The following is a 13,988-nucleotide window of genomic DNA, read 5'->3' on the forward strand; positions in this document are numbered from 1 at the left end:
AAACCCAAAACACAGGTCCTAGTTTTATCTATAATCCTGGGAAACAGTTTTGCCCCTCATGTATCTGCTTCCTTTAGAACTTCTCAGAAATATCTAAATTAGGAACATATGGATTTTCCCACTGAATATTGTCCTGAGCTATACCTTAATTCCAAAGCACATGAAACTATGTATTGAGTGTAAGCCACTTGCATAACTTTAATTATAATTGAGAACGTTTTCTGGGCCTGTCATTAAACAACAGGGTTGTAACATTCTTAGATGCAGGTAACAGAAACCAATTCTGGTTGATTCATGGAGGAAATGAGTTTAAAGAAAGAGTATGTGAAAATTATGAATTTCCATGAAGTCTAAGCAACCAGGCTCAATAAAATGGACAAGACTAAGAAGATAATATAGTCAGAAGAACAGTCAAAATCATATCCTAGAATTGGTCTGATGAGGTTACTGCTGTAGACACCAAACTCTTTTCACTGCCACTTATACCATCTCCAACACTACCAGTACTAGCCATTGGGCATAGCCCCCAGAGGCCTGACAACCAGACATGATCACCTCCGGAAAAAAAACCTGCCCACTTCTTGTTCTTTGCACCAACACATCTAGATTCAAAATAAGATGGTACATGTGGCTGGCCAAGACTTGGTCATTGAATCCATGCTCTAGTTCTCAAGGAAGCTGGGCAAGCCATATGGCTTCTTTTATTTTCTATAAGTTCCACCAAGACAAGTGAAGTGGTGGAACTACTCCAGTATGGGAAGAGAGACATAATGACAAATGTCTACTGTATAGGGTCAGGAGTTATAGATGTTCTGGAATTAAGCACTGTCATAGCTCTCCAACTTGCATTTTCTTAACCTTTATTAGCTGTACCATTCAGGGATAACTTAAACTCCTTTTGTCTCAGCATGCTCCTAATCTTCTCTATAGCTGATATGTGGAACTTACCTATGCTACTGGGTATTTGCCAACCAATCAGTTCTAGAAATGAGAAATAGGTCCAAGAGCCAAGATGTCTATTAAAATGTCAATTCTTTTAGTTTCATGGGTGTTTCAAGTTTCTTTTTGAAAGGAAAAGGTGAGAAGGACCTCCCAAGACATAGGGCAGAAATCACAAGTGCAGGCTGATTTATAGGCCATCTGATTGTAGAAAGTTTTATTATAGGATATGAGCAGTTATGGCACTGGATTGAGAAGGAGCTAACATTGTGGTAATTTTGTAATGGGCTAGAAGAAGGCTTTCTTGGAACCTATATGTAAGTCTTGGTCACCATTGAAACTAGTTTGAGGAGCTACACTCCTTAAGTCTTTGGCTGCATAAGGATAATAAATTCTTCCAAGGTAAAGAGGGCCCTGACACTTATAAAATGATAATAACAAACTTATAAAATGATAAGAACAACTTTTGGTTACCTAACTGGTTCTTCACACTTTCCAGAAAGTATTTAACATACCAAATATTTTTCTTCTGCATTCTTCTGTCTTCTCTTTGTCTTTCCTGCCTACCTTCCTCCTTTCTGTGTCTTTAGGTGGCTCTTCCATGGCTGATCTCCTTTATGCTTTACCAAATGATTTTCATAACCTGTTAGCACTGTAGCCTCTTCTAAGAAACTCCAAATGCCCCCACTGAAAGAATTTTCTTCAGGTAAAGAAATAGACAAGGTAGTAAATTAATACATTAATAACTGAAGAGCAATTGGGAAATGCTATGGAAAATTTTGTATTTAGATGATACACTTCCACTTCTAGGAGTTTCTCTCACAGAATGGATATATACAATAAATGAATATATTCTATGTTAAATACACTCTTGCTTATGATAGTGAAAAATTAGAAATCATCTACATGTATACTAATGGAATTCTGGTTCATTTTGTTTGGTAGTTAGATAGACAGTATTATCTGTTCACAATTCTTCCTTCATTTTCTGTCTTCACCATGGCTTTGCTAGGGCAGAATCCACATCTCCGTCCCATTGACTTTGGCTGGCATTAGCTAGTGGTTTATGAACAGGCATAACAAATGTTGCTTCCAATAAAAAGCTTTGAAAGAGTTTAGATCATTTGGTTTGCCCTCTTGAGCTCTGGCCTTGAGCTTATCTCATGAAGCTAAAGTCCCTTAGCTTGAGTCTCAGAATGTGAAACACATAGAGCAGTCCTGAACTTGACCCAGGACTGATGCACAGTTGCCTCTTCTAACCTTCAGATTTCTTACTAAAAAATAAACATCTGTTGTTATAAGTCACTGAGGTTTGGGGAGTGTCTCTTATTTAACACTTTGAAGGAAATCTCAACCAATCCAATACACACAAACTATGAACTGCTGTGCAGTCAATTAAAAAAATGAGGCAGATTAATTCCTAGCCTTACTCTCAATAGCCTTTAGGTACATACAGATATTCAAACATCTAACTACCAGCTCTTTGTTCTTTTCTCTCATTATTTTTTCACTTGTATGCTATTGATAATGATGATCATGATGATCATCATGATCATGATGATATGCACACACATATGGTGCTCATAAGCTGGTCTCTATCATAAGCACTTTACATATATTTTACTCATAAAATCCTTTCAGCAACCCTAAGTTACAGATACGATTTCTCTCTACTTTACTGGATAACTGAGGCAGAGAGTAGTTGAATCATTGTGAAAGACCACTATAGTGTAAGCCCTACAGTTGGCTTTTCTTTCTGTAACCCAAGTGCCCGACTTAACTTTGATTTTGGAGGGATCCACTACAAAGGATATCTCAAACAAATACATTGCCAGCCACACAACTAGTAAAGAACCATAACCTTCTCCTGGCCACTTCCTATACACCTATCCCTGCCCCTGCAACTAATTTGTTTTGGAGATCTTGGTTGATTTAGATTAACTGACTATTTGGACTGGTTTTTTTTTTCTCTTCCCACACTTTAAACTTCTGCTCTTATATTTTATTTTTATGTGTGTGTGTGTCTCATGTTTTATTATAGTTTTTCAGATACAGTATGTTAAAAGGTGTATATTTGGGGACTGTTCTGATCATTTTATTTTTTTTTTCTTTCATAGTTTATTGTCAAGTTGGATTCCATACAATACCCAGTGCTCATCCCAACAAGAGCCTTCCTCCATGCCCATCACCTCCCTTTCCCTCCCCCCCCCCCGCATCAGCCCTCAGTTTGTTCTCAGTATTCAAGAGTCTCTCATGGTTTGCCTCCCTCCCTCTCCCCAAATATTTTTCCCCTTCCTTTTCCCCATGGTTCTCCCCAATCTGGAGAAGGAAACAGACATTAAAATCCAAGAGGCACAGAGAACTCCCCTCAGACGTAACTTGAATCGATCTTCTGCACGACATATCATAGTGAAACTGGCAAAATATAAGGACAAAGAGAGAATTCTGAAAGCAGCTAGGGATAAAAGGGCCCTAACATACAAAGGGAGACCTATCAGACTGCTTGCAGACCTATCTACTGAAACTTGGCAGGCCAGAAAGGAATGGCAGGANACAAGAAATCCTAAGGGGGCCTCTATGAGGGAAATGTTGCGAGGAACACAAGGTACCGGAGACACCACCACCAAGCATGAATGCTCTTATGTTTTAAATCCACCCATAAAATGAATTTGTGAAACCCTAGGCCCCCTCACTTTACCTCAATAAAAGCAGACACCAAGCCCATGCTCTCTCACACTCTCTCTACCTGTGAACCTGCTGTGTGGCCCCAGGTGTGCAGTATGCTTCCCAGGACCTGTAAGTAATAAACTTTTTTTCCCCCAAAGTTTCTTGGTGGTTACTACTGAGAGCCTCTTGCAATTATACTAAGAACCACAGGGGAAGATCCAGCTATAACACTAGTTACTTACTTGCTACTTACTTCTATTGTTCCAGAGTAATTATAAATATTGTCCCCTTATCTCCCAAAAGTGTGTGTTTCTTTACACACAATTAACTATCTGAAAAGGAAATCAAGAAAAAAAATCCCATTTGCAAGAGCATCAAAAAGAATAAAATATTTAGGAATAAATTGAACCAAGGAGATGAAAGATCTGTATGCTAAAAATGGCAAAACACTGAGGGAATAAATTAAAGTAAACACATATAAATAGATATTCCATGTGCATGGATAGGAAGAATTAATATTGCTAAAATATCCATACTACCCAAGATGATATTCAGATTCAATACAATCCCTATAAAAAATTCAAAGGTAATTTTCACAGAAAAAAATTCTAAAATCCATATATAACAACAGAAGACCCCAAATAGCCAAAGCAACTTGAAAAAGAACAAGGCTGGAGATATCACATTTTCTGATTTTGAACTGTATTACAAAGCTACAGTAATCAAAACAGTATGCTACTAGTATAAAAATAGACACATAGGCCAATGAAACAGAATAGAGAGCCCAGAAGTAAACCTAAGCAATTTATCCTTGACAAAGGTGCCAAGAACACACAATGGGGAAAAGACAGTCTCTGAATGCATGATGTTGGAAATACTGGATATCCACATGCTAAAGAATGAAACTGGACTCCTACCTTACACCAGTCACAAAAATTAACTTGAAATGAATTAGAGATTTGAAATGTAAGACATTAAACCATAAAACTCCTAGAGGAAAACATAAGAGAAAAACCTTCTTGATATTGATCTTGACAATCTTTTTTTAAAAAAATTAAGTTTATATTTGAGATGGAGTGTGTGTGAGAAGGGGAGGGGCAGAGGAAGAGGGAGACACAGAATCTGAAGCAGATTGCAGGCTCTGAGCTGTCATCACAGAGCCTGACACAGGGCTCAAACTCACAAATTGTGAGATCATGACCTGAGCCGAAGTTGGACACTTAACCAACTGAGCCACCCAGGTACCCTTTGGCAATCTTTTTTTAAAAATATGTCATTAAAAGTATGGACAAAAACATCAAAACTAGACAAGTGGGACTACATAAAATAAAAAGTATCTGCACAACAAAAGAATAAAAAAAAATGAAAGGCAATGTATGGAATGGAAGAGGATGATCGCAAACCATATATTTGATAAGGGTTACTATCCAAAATATATAAAGAACTCATACAATTCAATAGCAATAACAAAACAAACAAAACCATATAACCCTATTGAAATGAGCAAAGGGCCACAATAGACATTTTTCCAAGAAGACATACAAGTGACTAACAGGTATATGAAAAATTGCTCAATATCATTCATCATTAGGGAAATGCAAATCAAGCCACAATAAGATATTACCTCATACCTATTCGAATGCCTATTATCAAAAAGACAAGAAATAACAAGTGTTGGCAAGGATGAGGAGAAACTGAAACTCTTCTACACTGTTGATGAGAATGTAAAATGATACAGCTGCTATGGAAAATACAGTATGAAAACTTCCTCAAAAAAGTAAAAATAGACCTACCACATGATCCAGCAAGTCCACTTCTAGGTATATACCCAAAGGAAAGAAACTAGTGCCTAGAAGAGATATCTGCACTCCCATGTTCATTGCAGAATTATTCACAATAGTCAAGATATGGAAACCAACTATGTGTCTGTCAACAGATGAATGGATAAAGAAATTTGGATATGTATATACAATGAAATATTATTCAGGTTTAAAAGATTATATCTCATCATTTGCAACAACGTGGATGAACTTGGAGGACCTTAGGCTAAGTGATATAAACCAGACACAGAAAGGAAACAAAACTGCATGATATCTCCTATATGCAGAATCTAAAACAATCATATACATAAGAAGCAGAGAGTAGAACAGAAGTTACCAGTGGCAGAGAGTTGGGGGGAAATGCGGAGATATTGCTTAAAGATACAAAGTTGCAGTTATGTAAGATAAATATGTCTAGAGATCTAATGTACAGTATGATAAACATAGTTACTAATATTTCATTGACTACTGGAAATTTGCTAAGAGATTGTATTCCAGATGATCTAAGCATACACACACAAAAATTGTAACTATGTGAGATGATATGTTAATTAGCTTGAATATAGTAATCACATCACTATGTATGTGTATATCAAACCATCATGTTGTACACCTTAAATATATAAAATTCTTATTTAAAAAATAAAATAAAGTAAAATAAAAAATCTTTCTAGTGTTTCTTCCTCACTCCTTGATGACTTCAGCATCTGATTCTGTCTCCACCACTATTTAATTCTCAAACTTGGAAATACCAATATCCATACAAATGGTTTATCTAACAACTTGGATTCTCAGTTCCTACCCTGTTTAGCTTCAGCAATCTTTTCCTTCACCTCATCTCAGCCACCCACTCATATGGCTATATTTTAGACTTTGCTATTATAAGCTCTTTCACCTGACTTAATTCAGATCTCCAACTCCACCCATCCTCTGACACTGCTGAGATTCATCATTCCTTGAGATTGTTTTTCATTACCCTTCACTTCATTCCTGCTATTCCTTTCCACCTTAACAAGAATATATTTTATGGTCTAGAACTGTAATCACCTTCCTGTAAACACTCTTAGTTCTTCTGTCTCATTTTGCTCTACCTGGCAAAATTCCAGCCCTAGGTAAACCCAACATTTTGTTTATTCATGACTCCACTGGATTACTTGAATATCTTTGGAGAACATCACCCAATCATGCTGATTTAATATTAAGCTTCCGAACAAAACATCCAAATGGCCACGCAATATCAGCAGAGCTGGAGCTTAACATAACCTCTCCTAGCGCCTCACTTTCCCAAACTTTAGCATATTCCACATATTTCTTCCTATAATTCTCTAAAACAACCCCACCCCCACGACTCTCTATTGAAGTCCCTTCAAATATATGACATCTTCCTGCCATCAAATCCACCAGCCCACCTACATCTGAACCCATATATGCTGAGTTTATTTTTGTTACAGGAGAAAATGGGGCTCAGCCCCTTGATAAAACCATCCTCTAGTGATCTGATATGAATCCTCTTTTGAGGCCTTTATTCTTGCAATTAAATATTTCTTCTCTTGAATTATTTTTAATTACATACTGGATCATTTCTATCAGCAAGTAAAAAAAACTTAATGTCTTTACTCTTTACAGAAATTAGGAAGAAATTCTCCCTTGACTCATGTCCTCCTCAAACTACACACCACTTTTTGTCTACCTTCTCAAAAAAGAAACAACCTATACTTCAGAAGTATCTATCATCACAACCTCAACTTTCAGTTGCAATTTTATTATAAAGGACTGTAATTAGACTTTTTCCCTTAACACTTCACTTAAGTGCTCTTTTCAAAGTTTCCAGTAATCCAAATCTTGCCAAATCTAATAATTGATTACCTGTATCCTTTAATGACCTCTCAACTACATTTGAGTGAGTGAGACTCCTGTATTCTGGATATACTTTCTTAGGATTATTATATACTAAATTTACCTGCTTTCTTCCTACTAATGGCCACTTATCAGTTTCCTTTGCTACCTCCACTCCCAGACCTTTAAATGTCAGGTGTGCACCCATCTCAGGGCTCTTTTCTTTTCTATATTCTTTTACTATGTGATTCTATCCAGTGCTATGGCTTGCATATGATCTACATTTGGTTGTGACATTTCTATCTCAAAACAAGATGTCTCCATGAGCCTCAAGAATTATATATTCAACTGCCTATGAAGTATCTCCACTTGGATAGAGATCACAAAATTAACATGGCCATACAGACCTAGTGATTTTCCCTCCCAATCAAATCTGCATGACTTCTACCTCCACAGAGACTGTCACATATATTAAAAATTGGCAAAATGAGGGGCGCCTGGGTGGCTTAGTCGGTTAAGCGTCCGACTTTCGCTTAGGTCATGATCTCGCCGTTCGTGGGTTTGAGCCCCGCGTCGGGCTCTGTGCTGACTGCCAGCTCAGAGCCTGGAGCCTGTTTCAGTCTGTGACTCCCTCTCTCTCTGACCCTCCCCTGCTCACGCTGTCTCTCTCTCTCCTAGAAATAAATAAAACATTAAAAAAAAAATTGGCAAATGATTGCACCCATTTCCACAGTCCATCCTTGATTCTTCTTCTTCCCTTAAATATTACATCAAGTCTATCAGTGTGTTTAAACAGCTCCACTTACCTATGTCCCAAATCAGACCATGTACTTCTGGTGTTAGAGCCACTCTGAAGACTCTCCCTCCCAGTCCCTATTATCAGTGGCCTATATTGTCTTTTATGAAGTGACATGAAAGCTCAGATGGAATAATTCAGTCAGTATAAATACTGAACTTATCATTACTGTGAGTTGAAAACAATGGGAGACTATAAAATTACTACTATTTTAAAAGAGGTTTAGGCTGGGGGGGAGGAGGGATGGGCATGGAGGAGGACACTTGTGGGGATGAGCACTGAGTGTTATGTGGAAACTAATTTGACAAAAAACTATTTGTAAAAAAAAAAAAAAAAGAAAACAATCCTGTTTACAAATGCACTAAAATGAATACCTAGGAATAAACTTATCCAAGGAGGTTAAAGTCCTGTCCTCTGTAAACTGTAATACACTACGAAATAAATGGAAGATAACACAAATAAAAAGATATTCCATGCTCATAAAAAAAAATAAATAAAAATAAAAATAAAAGAGGTTTAGGCTACTCCATGGTCTACTCAAAAATCACTCTCCTGGGTGAAACACCTGTACTCTGAAAACTATAAAACACTGATGAGAGAAACTGAAGATCACACAAATAAATGGAAAGATATTCCATGCTCATGGATTGGGAGAACAAATATTGCTAAAATGTTCACGCTACCAAAAGCAATCTAACGATTTAATGCAATCCCTCTCAAAATATCAACAGCATATTTCAAAGACCTAGAACACATAATCCTAAAATTTGTATGAAACCACTGAAGACCCTGAATAGCCAAAGCAATCCTGAAAAACAAGAACAAAAGTGGAGACATCACACTCCCAGGCACAAAAATAGACTTAGATCAATGGAACATAATAAAGAGCCCATAAATAAATCCACTGTTATATGGTCAATTAATCTTTGACAAAGGAGGCAGAATATGCAATGGGAAAAAGTCTCGTCAAGAAACGGTATTGGGAAACTGGACAGTAACATGCAAAGGAATGAAACTGGACCACTTTCTTGCACCATACATAAACATAAACTCAAAATGGATTAATAACCTAAATGTGAGACCTGAAACCACAAAAATCCTAGATGAGAACACAGTCAGTAATTTCTCTGACATTGGCCATAGCAACATTTTTCTACATATGGCTCCCAAGGCAAGGGAAACAAAAGCTAAAATAAACTATTGAAACTACATTAAAATAAAAAGCTTCTGCACAGCAAAGAAAACAAGCAATAACACAAAAATACAACCTACTGAATGGGAGAAGATATTTGATAATGATATATCTGATACAGGGTTAATATCCTAAATATACAAAGAACTTATGCAACTCAACATCAAAAAACCCCACCAATAATCCAATTAAAAATAGGCAGAAAGGGGTGCCTGGGTGGCTCAGTCAGTTAAGCATCTAACTTCGGCTCAGGTCATGATCGCATGGTTCGTGGGTTCGAGACCCGCGTAGGGCTCTGTGCTGACTGCCAGCTCAGAGCCTGGAGCCTGTTTCAGATTCTGTGCCTCCCACTCTCTCTGACCCTCCCCTGCTCATGCTGTCTCTCTCTCTCAGAAATAAATAAAACATTTTTAAAAATGGGCAGAAGACATGAACAGACATTTCACCAAAGAAGACATATAGATGGCCAAGGGACACATGAAAAGATGCCCAACATCACTCATCATTAGGAAAATGCAAATCAAAAACACAAGAAATGACAAACATTGGTGAGGATATGGAGAAAAAGAATTCTTGTGCACTGTTGGTGGGAATGCAAACTGGTGTACCCACTGTGGAAAACACTACGGAGGTTCCTCAAACAACTGAAAACAGAATAACCATATGATCAAGTAACCCCACTACTGTGTATTTACCCAAAGAAAACAAAATCATGAATTAAAAATATACATTTATATGCACCCGTATGTTTACTGCACCATTATTTACAATAGCCAAGATATGGTAGCAACCCAAGTGTCCATTGATAGATGAATGGATAAAGAAGATGTGATACACACACATACCTCTACACACACACACACACACACACACACACACACTGGGATATTACTTACCCATAAAAAAAGAATGAAACCTTTCCATTTGCAACAATGTGCATGGATCTAGAGGGTATAATGCTAAGTGAAATAAGTCAGTCAGAGAAAGACAAAACCATATGATTTCATTCAAATGTGGAATTTAAGAAACAAAACAAATGAGCAAAGGAAAAAGAGACAAACAAAACAACAGACTCTTAAATGTAAAGAACAAGCTGGTGGTTACCAGAGGAAAGATGGGTGGGAGGATGGGTAAAATTGGTGAAGGGGATTAAGAGTATACTTACCATGACAAGCACTGAGTAATGTATAAAATTGATGAATCACTATAATGTACACCTAAAACTAATACAACATTGTAAATTAATTTTACTGGAATTATAGGTAGATACTTACATACATACATACATACATATATACATTCATACAAAAACACTTTCCTATATAATGGTATCGTAACTCACTTTGACTTCTCTCTGGAAAACAGTACATGCCACAACATCACTAAAATGATCAAAGTTCTGGGGGAGGGGCAAGATGGCGGAGAAGTAGGGGGCTCCGTACTTGCACTCGCGCCCATACATCACATGGAAAAGATCTGAAGCCACTGGAAACCTTACAAAACCTGAGAGATTGGGAGAAAAAGGACGCAGAATCCACTGAGAAAGCCTTCTAACGTGAGTGCGAACTGGGGAAGATAAAATCGGGCCGGGATCGGAGACTCCAGGGTCGGAGGCGCTCCCCCTCTATGGGGAGTGAGAGGGGTAAAAGAGAGAGTCCGAAACAGAAAAACCTCCGCTCGGGGGGAAAACCTCTGCTCAGGGGGAAAAAACCTCCGCTCGGGGCATAGAAACACCCTGCACGCCAAATACCTGCACGGCTGGTCCCCTTGCGCCAACTGGTCCCGGAGGGGCTGAGCGCACAGACTGCTGCTTTGTGCGGGCTCCTGGTGGCTGCACTTCAGAGCGGCGGCGCGCCTGCCGCCATTGTCCTCCCTGGCGGCTGGGGCCCCTGGAAGAGCCGCGCGCGGACACCAGGCGTCCGCGCTCCTGGCTGGCCGGAACTCGAGAGGGAAGGCAAAGAGCTAAAAACTGGGAAATTTGCCTGTGAGTTCATGTTTCGGGTGACGAGCCATAGAGGGACCCGGTTTTCCTCACTCCAGGGGGCTCGGCACACCCGGCAGGCAAGCCCCCGCGCATGCGCGCCAGCCCGACCCAGAGACGGAAGCAGCGATTCTGACTCCGCCCCCAGAGCGAGGCGGGAGGCCTGGAATTGCCCCGAGGGTGTTGCCTGGGAAGTTGTGTCTAAGGCAATTTCAGTGGGGCGTCCAGATTGGGATTTGGAGACTGGGACTGGCCTGAGCTGAAGAGTGCAACCAACTTCGGCTGCACCCCTGGTACGGAGAGTTTACACGCCCAAAAAGCGAGGAGCAGCACTTGCTTCAAGAAGGGACTGGAGCACCGTCACTCTCCTCCCCACAACCGCCAAGGCAGAGCTCCCGCCTGAGGCATTGGATCNTGGAATACTACATGGCAATGAGAAAGAATGAAATCTGGCCATGTGTAGCAACATGGATGGACCTTGAGGGTGTTATGCTGAGCGAAATAAATCAGGCAGAAAAGGACAGATACCATATGTTTGCACGTATAGGAGGATTAGGAGGAACTTAACAGAGGACCACAGGGGAGAAGAAGGGGGAAAATAGTGGGGGAAAGGGAGAGAGGGAAACCATGAAAGAGTCTTGAATGCTGACAAAAACTGAGGACTGATGGATGTGGGGGGAGGGGGTGGGCATGGAGGAGGGCACTCGTGGGAATGAGCACTGGGTGTTTTGTGGAAACTAATTTGACAATAAACTATTTGTAAAAAAATAAAATAAAATAAAATATTTGTTACAAAAAAATGATCAAAGTTCTGCATGCCTTACTATGTGTAATAATTTGGTTTAGCAACCCCCTATGCCCTATATTAGATCTGAAATATGAGAGGTTCAGATATTTAGATCTAAAAACACTGTTCAGTTCCAATACAATGAGATTCTAGGTCAGTCAATGGTGACCAGAACTATTTATTCATGAACTCACTTCTTCCCAAATCCAAACAAGAGGGAGCTAACAAGGAAGATTATTCCACAGGAATGTGAATGATACCAGTTATTAGGAATGTAACTCATATATTTGAGGTATTTTCAAGTTAGATCTTCACTCCTTGTGCTCAGGAAATGTTCTGCCATCCCCCATTTACCTGGGAACCAGGTTGGAAGTTTCCTGAGATGCAGAGTTTCTTGAAAAGCCTTCGCAGAGCTCCCTTAACCTCTTGGTTCCTCAGGCTGTAGATCAGTGGGTTTAGCATAGGAGTAACTACTGTGTAAAAGATGGCGACTTGGCGATCCTGCTCCAAGTCATAGTTGGAAGATGGCCGGAGATACATGCGGATCACAGAGCCATACAGGAGCAGCACAACCAGAATGTGGGAGCTACATGTGGACAGGGCTTTGCGCAGGGCAGCAACTGAGTGCATGTGGGCTATGGCAACACCAATGCGGGCATATGAACCTAAAATGAAGAAGAAGGGGCTGACCACCACAGCTACACCCTCAGTAAATATTAGCATTTCATTGACCACTGGTCGGGTGCAGGAGAGTTTTAGCAAGGGTGTGATGTCACAGAAGAAGTGAGTGAGCTGGTTGCCACAAAAGGTTAAGCGGGTGACCAACACACTATAAAGCAGACTGTTGAGGCTGACGACCACCCAGGAGGTCAAGGTTATACGTAGACAGAGGTGACGGCTGATGATGGCAGAGTATCTTAATGGGTCACAGATGGCAACACAACGGTCATAGGCCATGGCAGCCAGCAAGTGGCCTTCCATGCTTCCCACAGCCATAAAAAAGAAGAGCTGGATTAGGCAGCAATTAAAGGAGATGATTCTATTGACAGACAGTGTGTGCACCAGCATCTGGGGAACAGTGATGGTTGTCAGAAACATGTCAATAAAGGAAAGCTGACTGAGCAGAAAATACATTGGAGTCTGAAGCTTGGGGTCTGAGAGGGCAACAATTACTAATAGGCTGTTACCCATAAGTGACACCAGGTACATGGCAAGGACAATCCCAAAAATAACTGGCTGCATCTCTGTCCAGCTGGACAGGCCCAATAAGAAAAATTCAGTTACTTCTGTCTTGTTCCTAGTGGCCATAACACATGATCTATATCACCTTTTACAAAGAGCAAGTGTTAGTATCAAATAATGCTGAAATCTACTCAGAGATAGCTTTTAGGAAACATCTTTTCTTGTACAGATGCCCCTGGTTTCCAAAAGAGTTTTTTTCTTTCACTTTTTTCCCTTGTCATTATCTTTCTATCCATCCACTGGAGTACCCTCCCATTATTTAGTTTATTCCAGGTTCATTTATTGACCATTTTATAATCTCTCAATGTGACATATATTAAGGTCATCAGGGTAAATCACATATGGTTCCTGCATTTACAAAATTCCCTGTATAACAAACAAGGGATCACTAAACACAAAATCTCTTTGGTGTTTGCTCTGCACTAAACAGCATACTAAATATCATACATTTAATTGTCACAACAATTCCATATAGTACAAGCTACTTTTATATTACAGATAAGAAGACTAAAGCAAAGAAACTACTTTGTTGAAGGTCTTATAGGATTTAAGAAACAAAACCTAGATTCAACCCTGTATAGTTTTATTAGACATAAGCACCACGTTTTGCTGATTGTCAGAGTTGGAAAGAAAAGGAAACTATGTCAAGGCCCCAGGCAGATGTCCAAGTCTCTACATCTCCGATGGGCACTGGAGTGAAGACCTGGTCCTAACTTTGTATGTCCAGA

General features: G+C 39.5%; 1 protein-coding gene across 1 annotated transcript; it reads right to left on the bottom strand.

The window, feature by feature from the left end:
* Nucleotides 1-12,342: 12,342 nt before the first annotated feature.
* LOC144235001 (olfactory receptor 1f45-like) lies at nucleotides 12,343-13,326 on the bottom strand. Its single transcript, XM_077768446.1, has one exon. It carries the CDS (start codon nucleotides 13,324-13,326, stop codon nucleotides 12,343-12,345), a length of 984 nt encoding a protein of 327 aa, XP_077624572.1.
* Between the last annotated feature and the right edge of the window lie 662 nt (nucleotides 13,327-13,988).

This window comes from Crocuta crocuta, unplaced genomic scaffold, assembly GCF_008692635.1.
Source record: "Crocuta crocuta isolate KB4526 unplaced genomic scaffold, BGI_CrCroc_1.0 scaffold35, whole genome shotgun sequence".
NCBI classification, from domain to species: domain Eukaryota; kingdom Metazoa; phylum Chordata; class Mammalia; order Carnivora; family Hyaenidae; genus Crocuta; species Crocuta crocuta.